The sequence below is a fragment of the Acanthisitta chloris genome, unplaced genomic scaffold (assembly GCF_000695815.1).
Source record: "Acanthisitta chloris isolate BGI_N310 unplaced genomic scaffold, ASM69581v1 scaffold1421, whole genome shotgun sequence".
Lineage (NCBI taxonomy): Eukaryota > Metazoa > Chordata > Aves > Passeriformes > Acanthisittidae > Acanthisitta > Acanthisitta chloris.
In genome coordinates, this window is record NW_008655317.1 from 86,392 (window position 1) to 103,751 (window position 17,360).

At 43.0% G+C, this 17,360-nt stretch overlaps 1 protein-coding gene across 3 annotated transcripts in view; it reads left to right on the top strand.

The window, feature by feature from the left end:
- The window catches only part of LOC103810906 (serine/threonine-protein kinase BRSK2), a 160,827-nt gene that overhangs the window by 36,529 nt on the left and 106,938 nt on the right, over positions 1 to 17,360 (top strand). For all 3 annotated transcript variants that reach the window (XM_009083837.1, XM_009083835.1, XM_009083836.1), the window contains exon 2: positions 16,654 to 16,739. In XM_009083837.1, coding sequence (XP_009082085.1) covers positions 16,654 to 16,739 — 86 coding nt within the window. The remainder of the gene's footprint in view (positions 1 to 16,653; positions 16,740 to 17,360) is intronic.

Consider the following 17,360-nt stretch of genomic DNA (forward strand, 5'->3'; position numbering starts at 1 on the left):
GAAACTGCAGCTGAAACTAAGTGAACCTTTCAGTCTACTTATCACAGCATTTGCAGTCCCTGCTTCAAGGAGAAAATATAATAAATTAAAAAATACCTAGCAAAAGGAACTAGTATCCATCTAGAGGATTGGATGAAATAAAAAGTGACAAACAAACAAAATCACCAGCTCCTGTTTTAGAAACTGTTGTTAAAAATAAACCATCATTCACTGCTGCAGTCCTGGCAGTATACTGCCTGTCTTTACATTCCCTGCGCATGTTGTATAGTTTAACAGCTCTCTCTGTTGTCATGACAAAGATTCCCTGCTTTTCAGCATGAAGCTTGCTCTGTTATTTCTAGTCCACCTGTAATGCTATCTGCCCTCCCTCCCAGCTGATGAGGCATGCTGTATTTTCCTGTCCTCAGAGGGTGTGCAGTGCCTCTACTTACTTCTGATTTACATAAGGACAGTTGCTGACTCCCAATTCCATATGTGGAGCCAGGGCAGTAGAGAAAAGCACCAGCAGCAACCACAATCAGCTGCTCAGCCATGATAGCATGCTTTGAACTTGTATTTTGCTCCATATGACATATTGCAGGCTTTACCCTCCACTGCTTCATTCTCTGAAGGCTGTTAGTTGGGTTAGTGGTGACAGTTGAAATGTCATTTTTTGTTTGATGGAGAGTGTGTCTTAGTACATGTCCTAGCATACCAGGCACTGTACCTGTGATTAAAAACAGAGCAAGGGACCATGTTTGATCTGAATCATTTATATCTCAACAGGCAATGCATGTAAAAAGGCAGAAAAAGTGGGTAAAGTCAACTATCTTCATGTTTCCACTCTCTAAATCTCAGTGGTGATTTTTAAAAAATTAAAATGGTTGCATTTCTAGGAAAAAAAAATCTCATTTAAGAAGAGACCAAAAGCCTCTTAATTTTAGTGCAAGAAAATCCCTGTGCTTCAGTTTGATATATATTTTTCTTGGGCATGAAAAAGGTGCTATCAGGTATCAAAGACCTGATCCAAGTTACAGTAGCACCAGGAGGATGCTTTACAGTGACTGACAGAAGTCCCCATGACAAAGATGTGCCTGTGAGGTGTTCAGTGCTGATGCTTTCTAATATAGCTTGGCCACTCACATGTGTCCTGCAGGTCCTGGGGCTGCTGTCCATGTGATAGTGACACTGGTCTGAAGTGACTGCTTGTTCCTGGGTCCCAGTGGAGCTGTTGTACAGGCCAAGTCCTGTGTGAAAGTAGAAGTATCCCGAGGGTATCAAAGCTGCCCTAGGAATCTGTGGAAAGCAGTTTTTCTTCATTTCGTCCCGAGGGCATCAAAGCTGCCCTAGGAGTCTGTGGAAAGCAGTTTTTCTTCATTTCTCTCTGTATTCCTGCTATTTGTCCTGCAGGACAAAATACCCACGTTGTAAGAGTCATCTGTGATAGTGAAAGGGTTATTGTTGTTTGCTGTTTGTACTCGACCAGTGCTGCAGAGGGATTAGGAGCTCTGACATCGCTGCATCTGCTTTGCACCAGCACATCAGGTCATGTGCAGCTCACTCATTTTTCTGTTGATTAGTTGAAAAATGGGATTGCACTTTACATTTTGGAAATGCTTGGCACTCCTGTGCTAGGTGCTGACTGATCTCTGGTTTGGAAAAGCTATTGCTGTTACTGGTATTACATAGTGCATTTTGCCAAGCAGTTATGTTTGTCAGTAGCTTGCAGGGCACAGCCTGCTCTCTCAAGTCTCTGCTGCATCAAATGGAGTAAAGTTACCTGTCTCTGAGGGTAAGATAGAGGAGCCTCACAAAGGCTCTGACTTTTGTTTTGATTACCCTGGGTTTGTACTCTAGGGACTGAAGGAGGATAGCAGCTGTGCTTTGCCCAGCAGCTGGCACTTTCATGTGTCCCAGTCATATCTGGGTGGGAAACTGGCATAGAGTCTTTAGTCCATCTGCAACAATTACAGTGGCCTTTTGCATGGGAGGTTGCTGCCAGGCATACATGTTAATGCTCTGACTCTGCTGGAACTAAGAGCTAGCCACAGCCACCAAGAGGGCTGCAGGACAACTCTTTTTCCTGCTTTTAGGGTCAGAACCTGTATTCATCTGTCACAGCACACACACACACACACACACACAAAAGCTTGTTTCCCTTTAAAAGCAGTCTGGGAAGGGAGAAGCGTCTTGTGTAGCAGGGAGGAGACAACATCCTCAGTCTTTAGGTGTCTGCAGCTGTGGCAGGAGCAGTCACATCCCGGATGATTAATGAGCAGGCAGGCTGGATGCAGGAGCAGAGCGCAAGCTCCATTGAGGAGCTGGTGGTGGGGATCCCCCAGGGAGAGGCAGGCAGAGAGAGGACTGGGGGTGGCTTACAGAGAGCTGACTGCAGCTGCTCCTAATGGTGCTGATGTCTTCATCGTTGGTGGCTTCAGCAAAGACTTATCTCACGCCCCCATACTGCTCCGGTGAACAAAGGACTTGAGAAACATAGCTTGACCTCTTGGCATTAGGTGGGTTTGGGGCTGGAAAAAGCAACTCTATTTAAGCAGGTGTCAAGAGGGGAAGAGAAGAAAGGAAAGAAGGAAATTCTCCAGCCTGGGTTAACAATAAAATATAAATCCTATTTTAACCCCTTGCCAGGTGTGTTTTGCTGGTTTAGGATCACTCCTGTAAAATGCAGGTGGTGTTTCAGCCAAAATTAATTTCTAGAAGGGCACCCTGGTTTTCTGTGGCAGAACAGCAGTATATATATGCCCCCTTAAGCTGCACAATAAACTGGTTGGCAGTGCTCGAGGTGTAAAGTGATTGTTCAACTACACAGTTTATGCATCTGCTGGATCCCTGGTGTGCTGTGGAAAGGGAAGTTTGCACAGGATTTGGAGACAGCCAGAAGGGCAGGAAAAAGCAGTGTGCAGCAGGAGCAACAGAACCAAAAAGCTTACAATAAAAGTCGTTCTGCCAAATGGGGCTTCTGGTAAAATGCACACTCACCCATGAAGGCAATCCCCTCAGGTTGTCGGAAAATCCTTTTGGTTGAATAAACAGTATGAGGGAGAAAAAAAACGAGGCTGCACAGGCTGCTTCTGGCCTACATTTGAAAATCAAACTCATTCATTCATGTAAACCCTCTGTAGATTGTTGCAGTCCTTTTTCACCTCTGAGGTCCCGGGTTCACTAGTAACATCAGACACTTCTCCCAGAAGAAGGAAGCTTGCTGCAAACTTGGAGTTCAAATGAATCCTCAGGTCTAAAGGAGACCACCAGCAGGGTGATCCCATTAAAGAGCTGAATGAAGGTGCTGACTTCGATCTGGAAGCCTGGAGAATACACACACTTGTCATGGAAAAGGATGGGGAAGAGCCATTACAGTTCAGACTGAGGAAAGAACACAGCTATGCACTACACATTTCCTTTCTCTCTACAAGGAGCATTGTCTTGCTTGAAAATATTCAGACCACTTTTAAGGGAGGGTTGTTTGATTTTTTCCTCTTTGCTTGTTTCCTGTTTCAGGTGTAAAGAACTGCTTCATATTCCCTTAATGAGCATGTATCAGAGCTGTATGGTTTTATATATTTTCTGTAGGAGAAACTTCTGCTCATTTGTTTGAAGACAGAACTCTGACAAACTCAGGCCTTCAGTAGGTAGGCAGCAGCCTCCTCTCCTGTGGGCTTGATGTGACTGATCATTTGCAGATCATGAGCAAGATATGGGATCAGAGAGACACAACAGTGCTTCAGGGATCTTGGCATGCCAGGAGAGTGCTAAATTATACCCTGTGGAGACATCTCAGGTTTCTCAAACAGGTCACTGTTCCCATAGAAGAAAGAGGGATGACAGTAAATGAAGACGTGTCCAAAGGAATCTCATCAAAAAAGTAGCTTTGCAAAATGCGTGTTTAATGGGTCGGAAGTAAAATATATCCCCACTTCCTGCTTGGCCACCAAAAACGTTCACACTGGCCACCAAGAGCTTTCAAACTCAGTGTATTACTCTCTGGTAGGTTTGCTAGAAGTTACAAGGACATGTTTTCCTCACTTTCTTTCATCTCTTCTCCGTTTTTTATTGCTTACATGTAGACCCTAGAACATACAGTAGTGGTGCAGTCTAAAGCATGCACTTCAAACACTTTGTGGAAATGGAAATAAAACATTTTCTACAAGTTCCCAGTCCCCAGCCACCCTGAAGGGAACATGGAAAAAGTTTGGAAAATTGCCAGGAAAATCACTTCTGCCTTAAAAAAAAAAAAAAAAAGGTTGCTTAAAGCAGAAAAGGTTAAGGGTCTGAAAATGTTAGCAAGCATAAGAATGCAAAACCAGAAGAGGAATAGTCAGAAAAAAGGCTCTCACAATCTCTAGGATTTCACAGAATGTGGTTGTTCTTGTGTGGCTTCTGTGGCAACATAAGGAATCCACTCCAAAATAAAGGACAGACTCCCCGTTTGGATGTGTAACATTGCCCTACTCCAAATACTGGAACATGTGGAATGATATCAAATGGCATGACAGAACTGCAGATAACCCTCAAGTTGTCCACATGGGATGGAGTGAGACTGTTACCAAGGAAGGGAAAATTGCCTCAGCTCTGTTTAATGGTTATGTAGATCTCTGCAGAGAAGAGGACTAGCCTGCTAAAGTCACTGCAATTCCTTATCAACTGCTGTCCCAGCCTTTCTCACTTAATGGCACCCAGGAATAATTTTAGGACTCTCAGAAACAAAAGGGAATTGTCAATGTTGTTTGTCTGTGTTCCAGACAAAATGTGAGACTGGATTGAGGCAAACTTCTATAGACCTTTCCTGAGTACCCTACAAGGATGCTTTGCAGAAGTCTTTAGTTCACCTTGGTTCCTTGGGCCTGGCAAAACATGTCCAGCAGAGAGCAAGTAAAAGCAAGGGCTGCCCTGCTATCCCATGATGTCTAGCAACAAAGCACAGAAGGCAACTCTGTTACTCAAAGTGCACATTTCCTACTTGGAGGAGGGACTATGAATAGGGATTATGGCCATTTTGGTGCAGGAGTGATCTTAAGGGTAGGAGGCAGTATGCAAATGAAACTTCTGACCCCCACACAAATCCATATTACATAGCAGTGGGATGCATTCTGCACACCCTGCCATCATATACGTGTTCGTGTAATGATCAGCTCTCCCTAAATATCTTGAGGTTTTATATCCAAATTCACTGAGTTCTGTATGGTGCAAGGAGAGCATCTCTGTGCTACTTTCCTCCCAAATACATTTGCATAAGTCAGGATCCAACATGCAAACCTCACAGCACAGGCACTGTTTTCTCTTATCTGGGGTTACTGCTGGGTTTTCTCATGGAAAAATGAGAAATGAGCGTGGCATGCGCCTCAGCAAGATTTTGGTTGGGCTTTTGTGCGTCTCGTGTTTGTGTGGGAGGCAGTATAAGCTTTTCATGGAGGGAAAGGCTTTCTCCATTGGAAAGAAAGGAGCTAATTATGTCTCCTATAAAGAGATGTAATTGGTTTTCCTTTCTGTAACGAGAGGATGACATGAACAGCATCCCTTGCCTTTTCATTCCAAAAGTCTGTTGTGACCATATTGCTGAGTCTTGGAAAACTCACCAATTCACAGGTTGTTTTTCGCATGTTCCAAACATCTGGGAACAAGGTTCAGCTGACTGATGAATGTGATCTCTGGCAGAAAATGCTGAAAAGTTGGAGTGGGAGCCCAGCTGTCCATTTCAAACATTGCTGGTTTCAAATTTAGCCTGTCATCTTCTCCACAAGTTGTTTGTGAGCATTTTTAAATCTGCACATGTAAGTGTTATCGTAAGTATTTGGCAAGTGCAAGGGAGTTTGAATTAGATTGTGAAAGCAGAATGTCTGTATATGTACCAAAGCATCTCAGGGTGTACAGCCTAAGGTGGTGTGATTTATGTGAACTCCAATTTTCAAATTTTCATCTGGTTTTTTTTAATTCTTGCTCTGTCACTTTCAGGAATAGCTGGAGTAAGTGTGTCCAGCAAAATCCATTCTCTTCAGAGAACAGAGCTAATTTGCTGATCGTTGGAACTTGTCTGTTGCTTCTTCTATGTAATTTTTGAGTCATTAGCACTTCCTTTAGTGATGCATTGTCACCTGACATACCAAGGTGTTGCATCCTGTCTTTGCTCTTCATCAGAAGCCAAATAGCTTTGAACACTGTATTAGATGTGATGTGTTGGGCAGGTACAAAGGAAATGGAAGAGACCCAAACAGTGGCACTCAAGATGACTATTCTGAAGATGCTCAACCTACAACAGCATCCTCAGAAATAACAAAAATATTGTCTTCCTCAAACCTAAAATGCCTCAATTTCTTTGCTCTTCCTGATCTCTGTGCAATAATGCTGTGTTGGTAGGTGCATCTGCACTGCAGTATGCCACTCTTCATAAAAATACAGGTTGTTTTGGAGTGACACAGGTAATTCAAAGGAGATGTTTTCTATACTGCAGAAGTGATTCTCATTATATGGAAAATATCTATTTTAGGGTAGGGAATGTGTTTGGCTATGGCTCAGTATGGTGATGCTGAAGAATTCACTGTTTGAACTCAGAAAGGCTTGGACATACTGCAGGAGTTGAGAAGTAATGTTCAAGGTGTAAATTTGTAATGAGCAAAGCAGGTCTTATATTGCAAGACCTGTCTCTAGAGACTTAGAACTAAAAAATAGAATCTGCTGATCGTTACTGCCTGGCTCTGGTCTCAATTAGTAGTAAGAGTCCCATGAACTTTAAGATAAAGAGATAGGCCAATGCCAAGTACTTTTGAAAGTCTGACCAGACTGAATAATGTATTTGGGAACAAAATGAAGATGTGGAAAATTATTGTATTCAGCTCCAGAGCATGTGCTGGAAATGGTCAGAGATGTCTTAAGTACTCATTTCCTAAGGAGGTTTAGACAACGTGGAGAAGGAATTACTTGGCTTATCCCCATCACCTCTTCTGCAATGCATGAGAACCTATCTTTACAATATTGTTTGTAAACCTTCTTGCCAAGAGGTTTCTTGATCCTGATATTGATGTCGATAGTCTGCAAGATGTCATCAGCACCTCCAGCAATAAGGGACTGGTGTTTGATGGGAAGCATATGAGAAGAACAGAGATAAAATAACTGAGAAACAAAATGTTCCTTCGTTGCCGTCTTTGATCTCTTAACTCCCAGCTGTGAGAGATCCTGGATGCTGATGGCAGCAATCAACTAATTTTCTGCAGCTTCTGTTGCTTGTACAAAACAGAGGAAGATGTTGTCTTCACCAAGGGGAGTACAAGTCTTGCTGTAATGTCTTCTGTTGCAGGCTGAACCCGAGGACAGGCAGGGAGTGAGCACAGGCAGCCTCAAAGCTGAAGCAAAATAGGTCTCAGTTTATTTCCTCCTTTCCTCTGTCTTTCTGTCTCTTGCTTTGTACTGCATTTCCTGCCTTATTAGCCATTCTTTTGCAGATTAAACCCCAATGGAAAGCTCCCAGACACTGTTACTGTCATTGCTGTATCCTAGATATGACAGAAGAAGTGACAGGTACCACGGACAGAGCTGATGCATCATGGCTAGCATTGTCTTGAAAACTTGTGTCATTTCTCCAGACTGAGGTGCAGTAGGTGAAGGGAGGGGAAAGTTTTACAATAGCCATTTAAGTGTCCACCGATAGTTTACTTCTGACCTGGGACTGAGGCTGAGTCTACAAAGCTAATTTTGTTGTGTGAGTAACAGGCTTTGAGCCCCGATGCTGTTGGCTACATCCAAACAGGCAGCCCAGAGATGAACATATTGAGAGGTTACTGCTAATTTCCCATGCTGTTTAGTCCGGTCTTGCATGATATGAAAACACATCCTTGCTTGAGGTAGATCTGCTTTAAAAAGTTGTAATCCCACATATAGATCAGTGGGCAGGGATGCTTAGAACTGAAGTGCTGGTTCATGTCATGACAGAAATACATCAATTATGGTCATGTTATTATCGAGAGACATTTTGCACAGAGAACCTATTTCATGGACAAGCAGACCAATTTCAATATCACAGATAAGAAGAAGTAATTCTTGGGATCAGTGTCCCTAAGATGGGATGGACATAAAAGTGCTAACATAGAGATTGTGCGTGTCAGGCAGGAGCTGCTATTTTATTCATGCTGCAGGGCAATAGAAGCTGTTGTTGACCTGCTGTGGTAGAACTGGGCTGAAGGGTTGCTTGGCCTGTCTGAGTACCCAGACACTGGCTCCACACTTTGGCAGAAAGTCAGCTGTTGATTCCTCTGCCTGCAGCTGCCAGGCCTCCCCTCAAGGCTCCTTCTTTATTGCAAAGCAAAGTGCAAACATGAACTTTGTGAGTCTGTGTTGCCCTTGGCCTTTTCACAGTTCCATGCTGCTGTTTGTTTGTCTGGGACCATGTCCCTCTGGGATGTGCAACTGTGCCTCAACAGCATATTTTGGAAACAAAAAGGAGAGCTGTGGGTTGCTTCAGCCTCTGCTTCCATCACTGCCAGCTGTGAGGGATTACTGGGCTGGAGAATCCCTTCTAGATACCAACTGTTAGTGTCTCACTGAGTTTATTAACTCAGCTGACATGAGATCCTAATAGACAAGTACATACAAATATCCATCTAAAGAGTCAAGGGGTACCCAAGAGTGAATCACAGAAGAATATAACAGAATAACTGAACACGTTATCTGTTTTCCATTCTTTGAAGTTATTGATGCCATTAGGCCTGTTGCGGAGAAGGCCAAGGCAGGGATGGAGTTTGGCATTCTGCCTCGAATCTCTGCAGAGCTCCAGCTACTCTGCCCTCTCCTGGAGCATTTGTTACCTGACTTATTTCTCAGGGAGCCAGAGATGGCCATTAACGAAAAACATAGAGAAGAAAATAGCAGCAATCCCATTGATTGCTTCTGGAAGAGTATTAGACAAAGTGTAAAGGACATTTGTGTAAGACAATGCCAAAGAGCTAAACAAGGCCAGTGTGACTAATGGAGAAAAAGAGGAAGAGCAGGGAAGAGGCTAGCTGAGACACATAGGAAATGGTGGAGAGCTTATCCTTAGAAGCTTTTCCAAAACTGTGCTTTTAAAATTCTCTGCCTATTGATAGTGGACTCCCTTAAGGATCCAGTCCATGGTATAGTCAGCATCACTTCACTGTCTCAGTCCCATTCCTAGATGCTCTTGGGGACCCCTCTGCCTTATCATATCCTCAACCAATGCTCTCAGAAGCTCCACACTGTATTTTTGGCAGAACATTATGCTGTGCTGTGCTGTACTGCCTCCTTTGTGCTTGCCCATATTCCCTTAATGGGATTCAGCATCTCCTGCTTTCTCCACCCACTCTTTGGCTCCAGCATTCCAGTGTTGTGTTTGGTATTTCCTATATTAAGTCGATGATGTCTCAAATAATGCAAGATACTCTGCACCTGTATTATTTGAAGCTGAACTCTCTGTACCCATCAATTTTGCAGCTTGTTTCTCCTCGGTGTATAGTGACTTTTTTTTCTACAGTTTAGCATAGCAGCCCACAAGGCATTAAATGTTCTTGACTATACCTCATATATTTAGAAGTAACTTCTACTGGGGGAAAATTAGTTATGAAATGTGCTTCTTCTCTTCTTTCCTGCACAGGGCTTGCTCTTGTAGTCTGTAATGTATACACTGCTGAATGAGTCCAGCATAAGTTTGTGGGTCCTTCAGGGGGGAAAAGCTGCAGGGGAGAACTGCCTACATCATTGCTTGGTGGGCTAGACTCAACGTTCTAAATTTGGGGTGAGCACTGTAGGTCTGGCATGGCAAGGACAGCTGCTCATACAAGAGGGACAGAGTGTGCCTCTTTAGAACTGTAGATACCAGTGTTCACACAGGTTTGGCTGTGGCTGCTGACTGGAGATGGCAGGTTTCTCATCAACACTGGGCTGGCTGCACGTGAGTTATTTTTTCCCCAGCAAAAAAAAGCAACTGTGCAAACATTCTGTTTGGGGTCATAGGAAGCACAGTGAGCATTAACATTAAAAAACAGAATAAGGAGGGAAAAAGAATGGCAAGTCAAAGATCAGGTTATTTCTCCTACAGGGTGGCTGTTGGTTTGTGTCCTGTGTCCTGCACTACCCGGCAATGGCAGCCAGGATGTGGCACTCACTGAAGGTGACAGGAGGCACAGGGAGGCTATTTGCCTTCCAGTGTCAGGGGCCAATTCTGCTGACTGCTGGCAGAGACTTGCATGTCAGTCACTCGTTAGCTGTGTACCACCGGGCAGCAGATAATCTCAAGTGCTGAATGAATAAATCCACTCCTTGTCAGCTCCCATCAGCATCTTTTGCATGAAGCCCCGATGCTTCTTAAAGAAGCATACGCTGCAGATAAGTCAAAATGCCATATTTACATGGTAGCTGATAGCAGAGCCACGAGGAACACTGCAGGTGTTAACTACAGAGTTAAACCATGACGTTCCTGGGTAGGATTTTCCATAGTTAGATAACCTGTAGGATCCAAACTCTGTCACTTGGAATCTATATGCCAGGCCAGGACTCCTGTTGTGGAGGTGCATTGGCACCAGCAGAAAGGATTTCCAAGAAAATTATCACAGTGTCTGTTCAGCCAACTTCAGACTTCATGCTCAATACTGAAATTCAGTGGAGCTCTAGAGTTGCGGTTTTGAAGGAACTATGGAAAAAACATGTAGAAACTGACATTCAGTTATAATAGTAGTTTGTGGGAAAATACATTTACCTCCTAAAGCTTCATGCTATGGAAGTCTGCACATGCAAATTTTGACATCAAAAATGCATCTCGCTTCCTTCTCACACATTCCTATTTTCATTTTCATTTATGGGGAAATAGCTTTGAGAAGCACACATGCAAATAAAAATTGTAGTGGAATGAGCTCATAATAGAGCTTTCAATAAAATGAGGAATTGCTCAGCTTTCCAGTAATTTTGTCTGTTTGTTGTAAGTATTTTGTACAGCATTGTCAAGCTGCCTGATTCTGTGGAGATCTAAGTCTAGTTTTCCCCCTCATTTATTCACTTTTTATAGAATCTTCTGGTAATTAGTAGTACTTAACAGAAAACTTGTATTCATGTTAAAGCATTTAATTAGTCAAAATTGTGTAACAGAAGATTTCTTCCAGATACCACTTAATGATCATTAGAAGGTCTGATTCAATGCCCACTTAAGTCAATTGATGTCTTTTGTTGACTTCAATACATTTTGAATCTGGCTCAGTATGTTCAGAAATGTGAGGTTAATGGCTACAATAGCAGCAAGAAATACTCTCCATAGATGCATGACTTTTATGGATCTCCATTTGCTTCCATAATGGCATGCTGAAAAACTTTAGGATAAATGTAGTGAAAGGTCATTTGAAGTGCAAAATTAGCCAAATTCAGAGCTGCAGAGAAAGATACTTCAATGTTTAATCATTTCAAACCTGATTTTTGTCCAATTCTACTCTATTTATGCTCCCATTGAAATTAAGGGTGCAATTGATACAATGTGGTATTGCTTAGGTCTGGTAATGGCTTCAGTCTGTTTGATAGAATGATATCCTCACAGCAGCAATGACCCTACAGGACATACCAGGCCTACAGTCACTTGTCATATAAAGCCATTTTGGCTTTCATACTGTTCTCTTCTGATTTCACTGCTATCCTATTTCTTCTGTGATTATGGGCAAGAATGAACAGGTGACCTAGATGGTCTTCACCAAAGCCAGGTGTTTTTCATCATGTTTACCTTTCAGTCCCACATAACAGGAAAGTCTAAGTACCAGATTAATAAAATCCCAGGGTCTTTTGCTGTGATATTTCTGTTTTGGCAGGAACACAGACTTCCCTGAGAACCTAATATTAGTTTCTTTCTATGTGATACCTTGGGGTTTGTGACTTTAACTCAGTGAAGTATCAGAATGATTCACTCTGCATTCTGTACTCTCATCATGGATATGCAAATTCCTGCACAGCAGGCCAGACACTGGAGAAAGTAGGTGCTTTGGTACAAGGTTTTCAACCTGAGTTCTAGCCTGAGGAGTTAGATGGGCAGCCAAATCTCTGCATCCTTTGAAGTTCATCCTGAGTCTAACTAATAATGAATTCAGGAAAAGTTCATGTCCTGAGTGAGTTTCTAGTAATTGAGGGACAGCCATGAGTTCCAGTAAGTGTCGAATTAATTACTTCAAAACAAAGCAGAGTCAACATTAGAGAAAGCTTGATTTTCACATGAAAACCTACCTCCCCTACCCTCCCTCCACCATTTTACTGTGTGAGAAGGAAAAACAACACAATACGTTTGCAGCCTGCAGGGGTTTACTGCCCATTGCCACTTCTGCAGCTTCAGGCTTACTTCTCAAGACAATGTTTTGAGCAATATGGGAACTACTGATGTCAGTGGAGAAGGAGAGAGCTTCCTGGCATGCTGCTGGTGAACTTCAAAGCACCTAAGGACAAATGTTATCTGCTGTCCCCCAGTTTTTTGTGTGTAGGTGTTCTTGTAGAAACGCTGCTAGTAATGGTTGCTGCATAGTGCTTGCACAGGTTTGGTAGATAAAATATAGACTGGTAATATGAGACAGCTGTGAGCCTCATTTTTCAAGCTGCACATGGGCATGAGTGACCCAGTTGTTATTAAGCAAAAGAATACAAGAGAAAAGGAAACTTTCTTCTTATCTGAGACAAACTATCAGGCTTTCTTGACCTGCCCTCCTTGCCTTCTTAAGTGAGTTAGCACCCTGTGAGTTGGAAGGCAAGACAGCAGAGCACTTGTTGCCAGTGAAAACTGTGCTGACAAGATAGGCTGAAACCAGAGTGATGTGATTTCCTCTGGGGGTGAATGAGAGTGAAGTCAAGCTGGAGAAGAGGGAACCAGAGTATTGCATTATTCCTCTAAGGGTTGTGTTGCCCCTGTGCTGCACTTTATCATTAGCTGAATTGCTGAAGCATCCTGTCAAATCAGCCTCCTGCATAGATTTTTAAAACCTCTAATTGGCACCTGCATGGCACCCGCACAGCTACATGTTACCAGTGCATCTCCATTTGCCCTGCACAGCCTTTCACAGCTGTGTCCCCCAGTTTCAAGGCACAGTCAGTAACCTACCATGGCATGAGAAAAACACTGGCTGTAGTTGGGACCTCGTGGTGTGACTTGGCGTTTGTGCGACAGAAAAGATTTGCTGTATTCCTTTATCTTTTAACCATTAAGCAAATGTTTCTCCATGTTTCCTGTTTATCACAAAGTCTGAGCCTGCCTAGACAGGCTATTCTGAGCTTGCCCTGCTTTCTGATAATTGCATGTGCATTAAAGCAAACACCCCTGCAGGGTGTTTCTCCATTCCCCTGTCCTTGCCGGCTCAGAGCTGGACAGCATTTCGTGGCTTGCAAGCACAGGGCTGTGCAAAAAAAAAGGCATGCCAAGCCTGGCAAAGCTCTGGGGAAGAAGGCAAAGCTGCATGCTATTTCAGGCCTCTCTTATTTTGCCAGTGAGTTCAGATACCTCTCCTTTCCTAACGACACGATGGCTGCTGGGTCCTCCTGAGCCATGCATCAGTGACATCACTATTGAGACCTACAGTCTGTGTCCAACCTGCATCAATTAGTTGCTTCTCTGTGAGGATGTAAAAAATGAGCAGAATCCAGGGGAGTCACCCATCAGTAATGACTGCAGGAGTGATTTTGAGAAGGTGGTCTGTTGCGTGTTTCTGTGAACTATTGTTTTTCTTTTGCAGGGAAAAGAGGCAGGACACTGCTATAAGATTTTTGAGGATTATCTTTATCAGATTGCTGTTTAGAGAGCTGGGAATCTCTAGATCTTCAAGTAATACAACCATTAGTGTCTTGTGCCTCTACCCTTGACAAAGTCCTGGACTACAAGAAGTACAGTAATGACACTCTTCCTCTATAAATGCTCTTTCACTGAAGGATTATATAAAGTCTTACTTGAGATGAGTAGATTAGTTTTGTCCTTGGTTTACAGATAGAACAGGCTGTGGAAAGCTGACTGCTGCCTGCACTGGAGTGATGCACCACACCACTCCCTGAATACATTGCAGTGAAATGCTGCCAGGCACATTAAGATAACTACTTTCTACATACCTGAGGTTGAAATGAAGACCTCCAAAACTGTATTCCCACTCGCGATTTAGTTCCAGGAAGTGAAAAATGTGCACAGAACCTTCCACACTCACACACTTAAAATTATGAAAGTAAAGTAACTCAGGTTGTTTCTTTTTAATTGGTTTCTAGAGTAAATCTGTAGGTAGTAAGTAGGTATTTCTTTTCTGGTCTGGTTGTCTCTTATTGATCATAGGCTGTTCAGTTCTGTAGCTGAATCTCCTCCTCCAAGTGGTAGTTGTAAGTCACTGCCTCTTCTCATGCTTAGGGCAGTAACCAAGCAGGACCCTGACTGAAGGCTGCTATCCATCACCCACTTGGTCTGAAATTGGTCAGTTGCCACTGAACCAGTCAAGAGGTTTTTCAGAAGTAAATCACCAGTGGAGTTAGACAGCCCACAGCAGGGAGTTTTTCTTTCAGAGGCAGGATATTCTCTGGGAGGGAGAACTGCGTTGGATGATCCTTGCTGTAGCTAATGAAATGGTCACATTTCTCTGTTAAGTGCCTGATCTTCCCCATTCAAAGGGAACTTTGTTGGAGTTCCAGTTTCTGATCAGCTGCAGTATGTGTTGCTGATGGTGAGCCTCTGTTCTACTGGAAGAGTGTTATGGGAGTGGGTGCTTCTTCTGTTTCATTTTTCCTTCTTTTTGAAGCAAATCCAACTTTTAGCAGTTATAGAGCTGAACAAGCCCTCTGCAAATATCAGTGCATATCTTGTAAGAGAAAAGAGTAACAGGTCTTTTTGAAGAGGAGACAAAAATGGAATAAAGTAGCTACCCCCTGGGTTTCTGGTGGAATAGCTCTACAGTTGAAATCTACCCAACTTTTGTTTCCTATTTGTATAAGTGGCTTTCATCAAAGTGCTGGTCATGAGTAAGTTAACGCCTACAGAGCTGTCACCATCAAGTACTGTGTATCACTGAATTCACAGCAGTTCTGACAGTGCTGAACTGCATACATACATGTTTAAATGCATTCCCCACTTCTCTGAAGGAGCTATTTCCAGAGATCCCAAGTGTGGAAGTAGCTCTCAGATGACTTTTGACTCTGCAGAGTGTCTTTGAAAGACTGAGATTGGCACATGTACAAATACCCTTTCCTCCATCCTGATATGCAAGGAAGGCCAAGGATGATACAAATACCCTTTCCTCCATCCTGATAAGCAAAGAAGGCCGAGGATGATGTGGTGAAAGAGTTGCTTTTGCTATTTTTATGTCGTGATGTAGAGGAAGAGAGATCTGGGGTGGTAACCAACATGCTGGGAAATCCTCCCCTGCATGGTACTGAAAACTGCCACTTTCTAATTTCCTGCAGAGTATCTTTCTGGCATCCAGATAAAGTTGTCTGTGTTCAGGCTTAACAGTGGATGATCTCTCAGGAAGCTAAAGGACATCAAGAACTAAAGATGTACTGCGACTGGTTCCTAATTACTCATCTGATCGCCACAGGGGAGATAGTAAGGGATGGTTTTGTAGTTTGTTCCTGTTTTGTTTGTTAATATAGCAGCTCCAGGACAATCAGTTATTGGAAGGACTTGAAAAAAACCAACCCTACCTACTTGTCCTTGTTTGCTTTTTTGGGTCTTTTTTCTGCGTTTCGGGATTCCTGGAAATTTTTCATGCCTGACTGTGCAATGCTTAGGCCACATCTTGTTGCAGAGTTTGTTTCATTTATCTGCAGTCTCCAGAGTGCTGCATTAACTCCCTTTGACTTAGCCTAGGTCAAATCAGAGTGGTTACAGTGTGGTTTTGAGCATCACAGAGCAATTTTGCTAGCAGCTGAGGAATTGCACTGACTCCATCTCTAATGAATATCCTTAGCAGTCATGATAGGAATTTTGGGTGAGAACGGGGCTTGCACTAATTACAGGGACTTAGTCACAACTTGTTAACTCAGTGTTGAAGACATGCTCCTAGAAGTAGCCACACTTGGACAGACTGGGAGTTGAGAGAAAGCAGTCTTACGCTTAAGGCTCTGAACACTGCGTCTCCACTAATCTGGTATCATTTCTTGTTGTGCCTTGTACTTCTTATGTCACTTCTTATATTTCTTTCCCTTTCTGTGCCTCAGTTTTGCAGCCACAAAATCACATTGCTGTTTGTCTTCTCCCCTGCATGCATGGCAGGTTCTTCAGGATGGGGATTTTATAATACTAATTGAGTATGCAACACATAGTGCAGCATGGCCACATCTGTGGCTGTGGGAGATCAGGCGAGCCCTACATGACATGGTAGAGTTTCTGTGCTTGGAGAGTATGTCATTGGCTTTGGACTGTGAGGCAGGAACAGCCTTGAATGCTCATATAACTCCCACAGCTAATTTTCTTTGGTAGATTTGGGACTTTTCTTTCAACCTTGAAATTTTGCTGGTTTTCTGTTCTGCAGGGCAGGGACTGCTGAGGCTGAATAAATTGAATTTTTCTTAAATTATAGGAGTGCTAAATGAGATATATTGTTAGAATTTTCCATAACCTCTGCACATAAAGAGGAGTGGAAAATGGATAAATGGGAAGAAAATGTGTGACGATATCTAAAGTATTCTAAGACCAAGCTTCTAATCTTCTGTGTTTCTTTTTGTTTCTTCCAGGTGGAGCGGGAAATAGCCATCCTGAAGTTGATAGAACATCCCCACGTTTTAAAGCTGCATGATGTTTACGAAAATAAAAAATATTTGTAGGTATTACTGGCTTTTGCCAGAGAAAGGGGAAGGGAAGGAGGAAGGAAGGGAGGGAAATCAGGGTTTTGGAACTTGATATTGTTTCTGAAAGCATGGAACAGGTGTGTTTTCACCCTCTGTTGGTGTCTGCGTGATATTTGGTACTTGGATGAGGAATGAACACACATTTTTTTCCCTGGCTTTTCTCATTTTCTTCTCTGTACTTTCATAGAATCACAGAATTGTTAAGGTTGGAAAAATTCGCTAGTATCATTAGCCAACCTAGTGCCACATTAACCTAGTGTCACCATGTTCACCACTCAACTGTGTCCCCCAGGTGCCACATTCATACATTTTTTTAACACTTCCAGGGATGGGGATTGCACCACTCTCCTGGACAACCTGTTTCAATGCCTGACCACCCTTTCAATGAAGAATTTTTTCCTAATATCCAACCTAAACCTTCCCTGGCTCAACTTGAGGCCATTTCCTCTCATCCTGTCACTCATTAACAGAACGAGACTGACTCCCACTCATTACTCCCACCCTCCTTTCCCTTTCAGGTAGCTGTAGAGAGTGATAAAGTCCCTTCTGAGCCTCCATTTCTCCAGACTAAACACCCCCAGATCCCTCAGCCA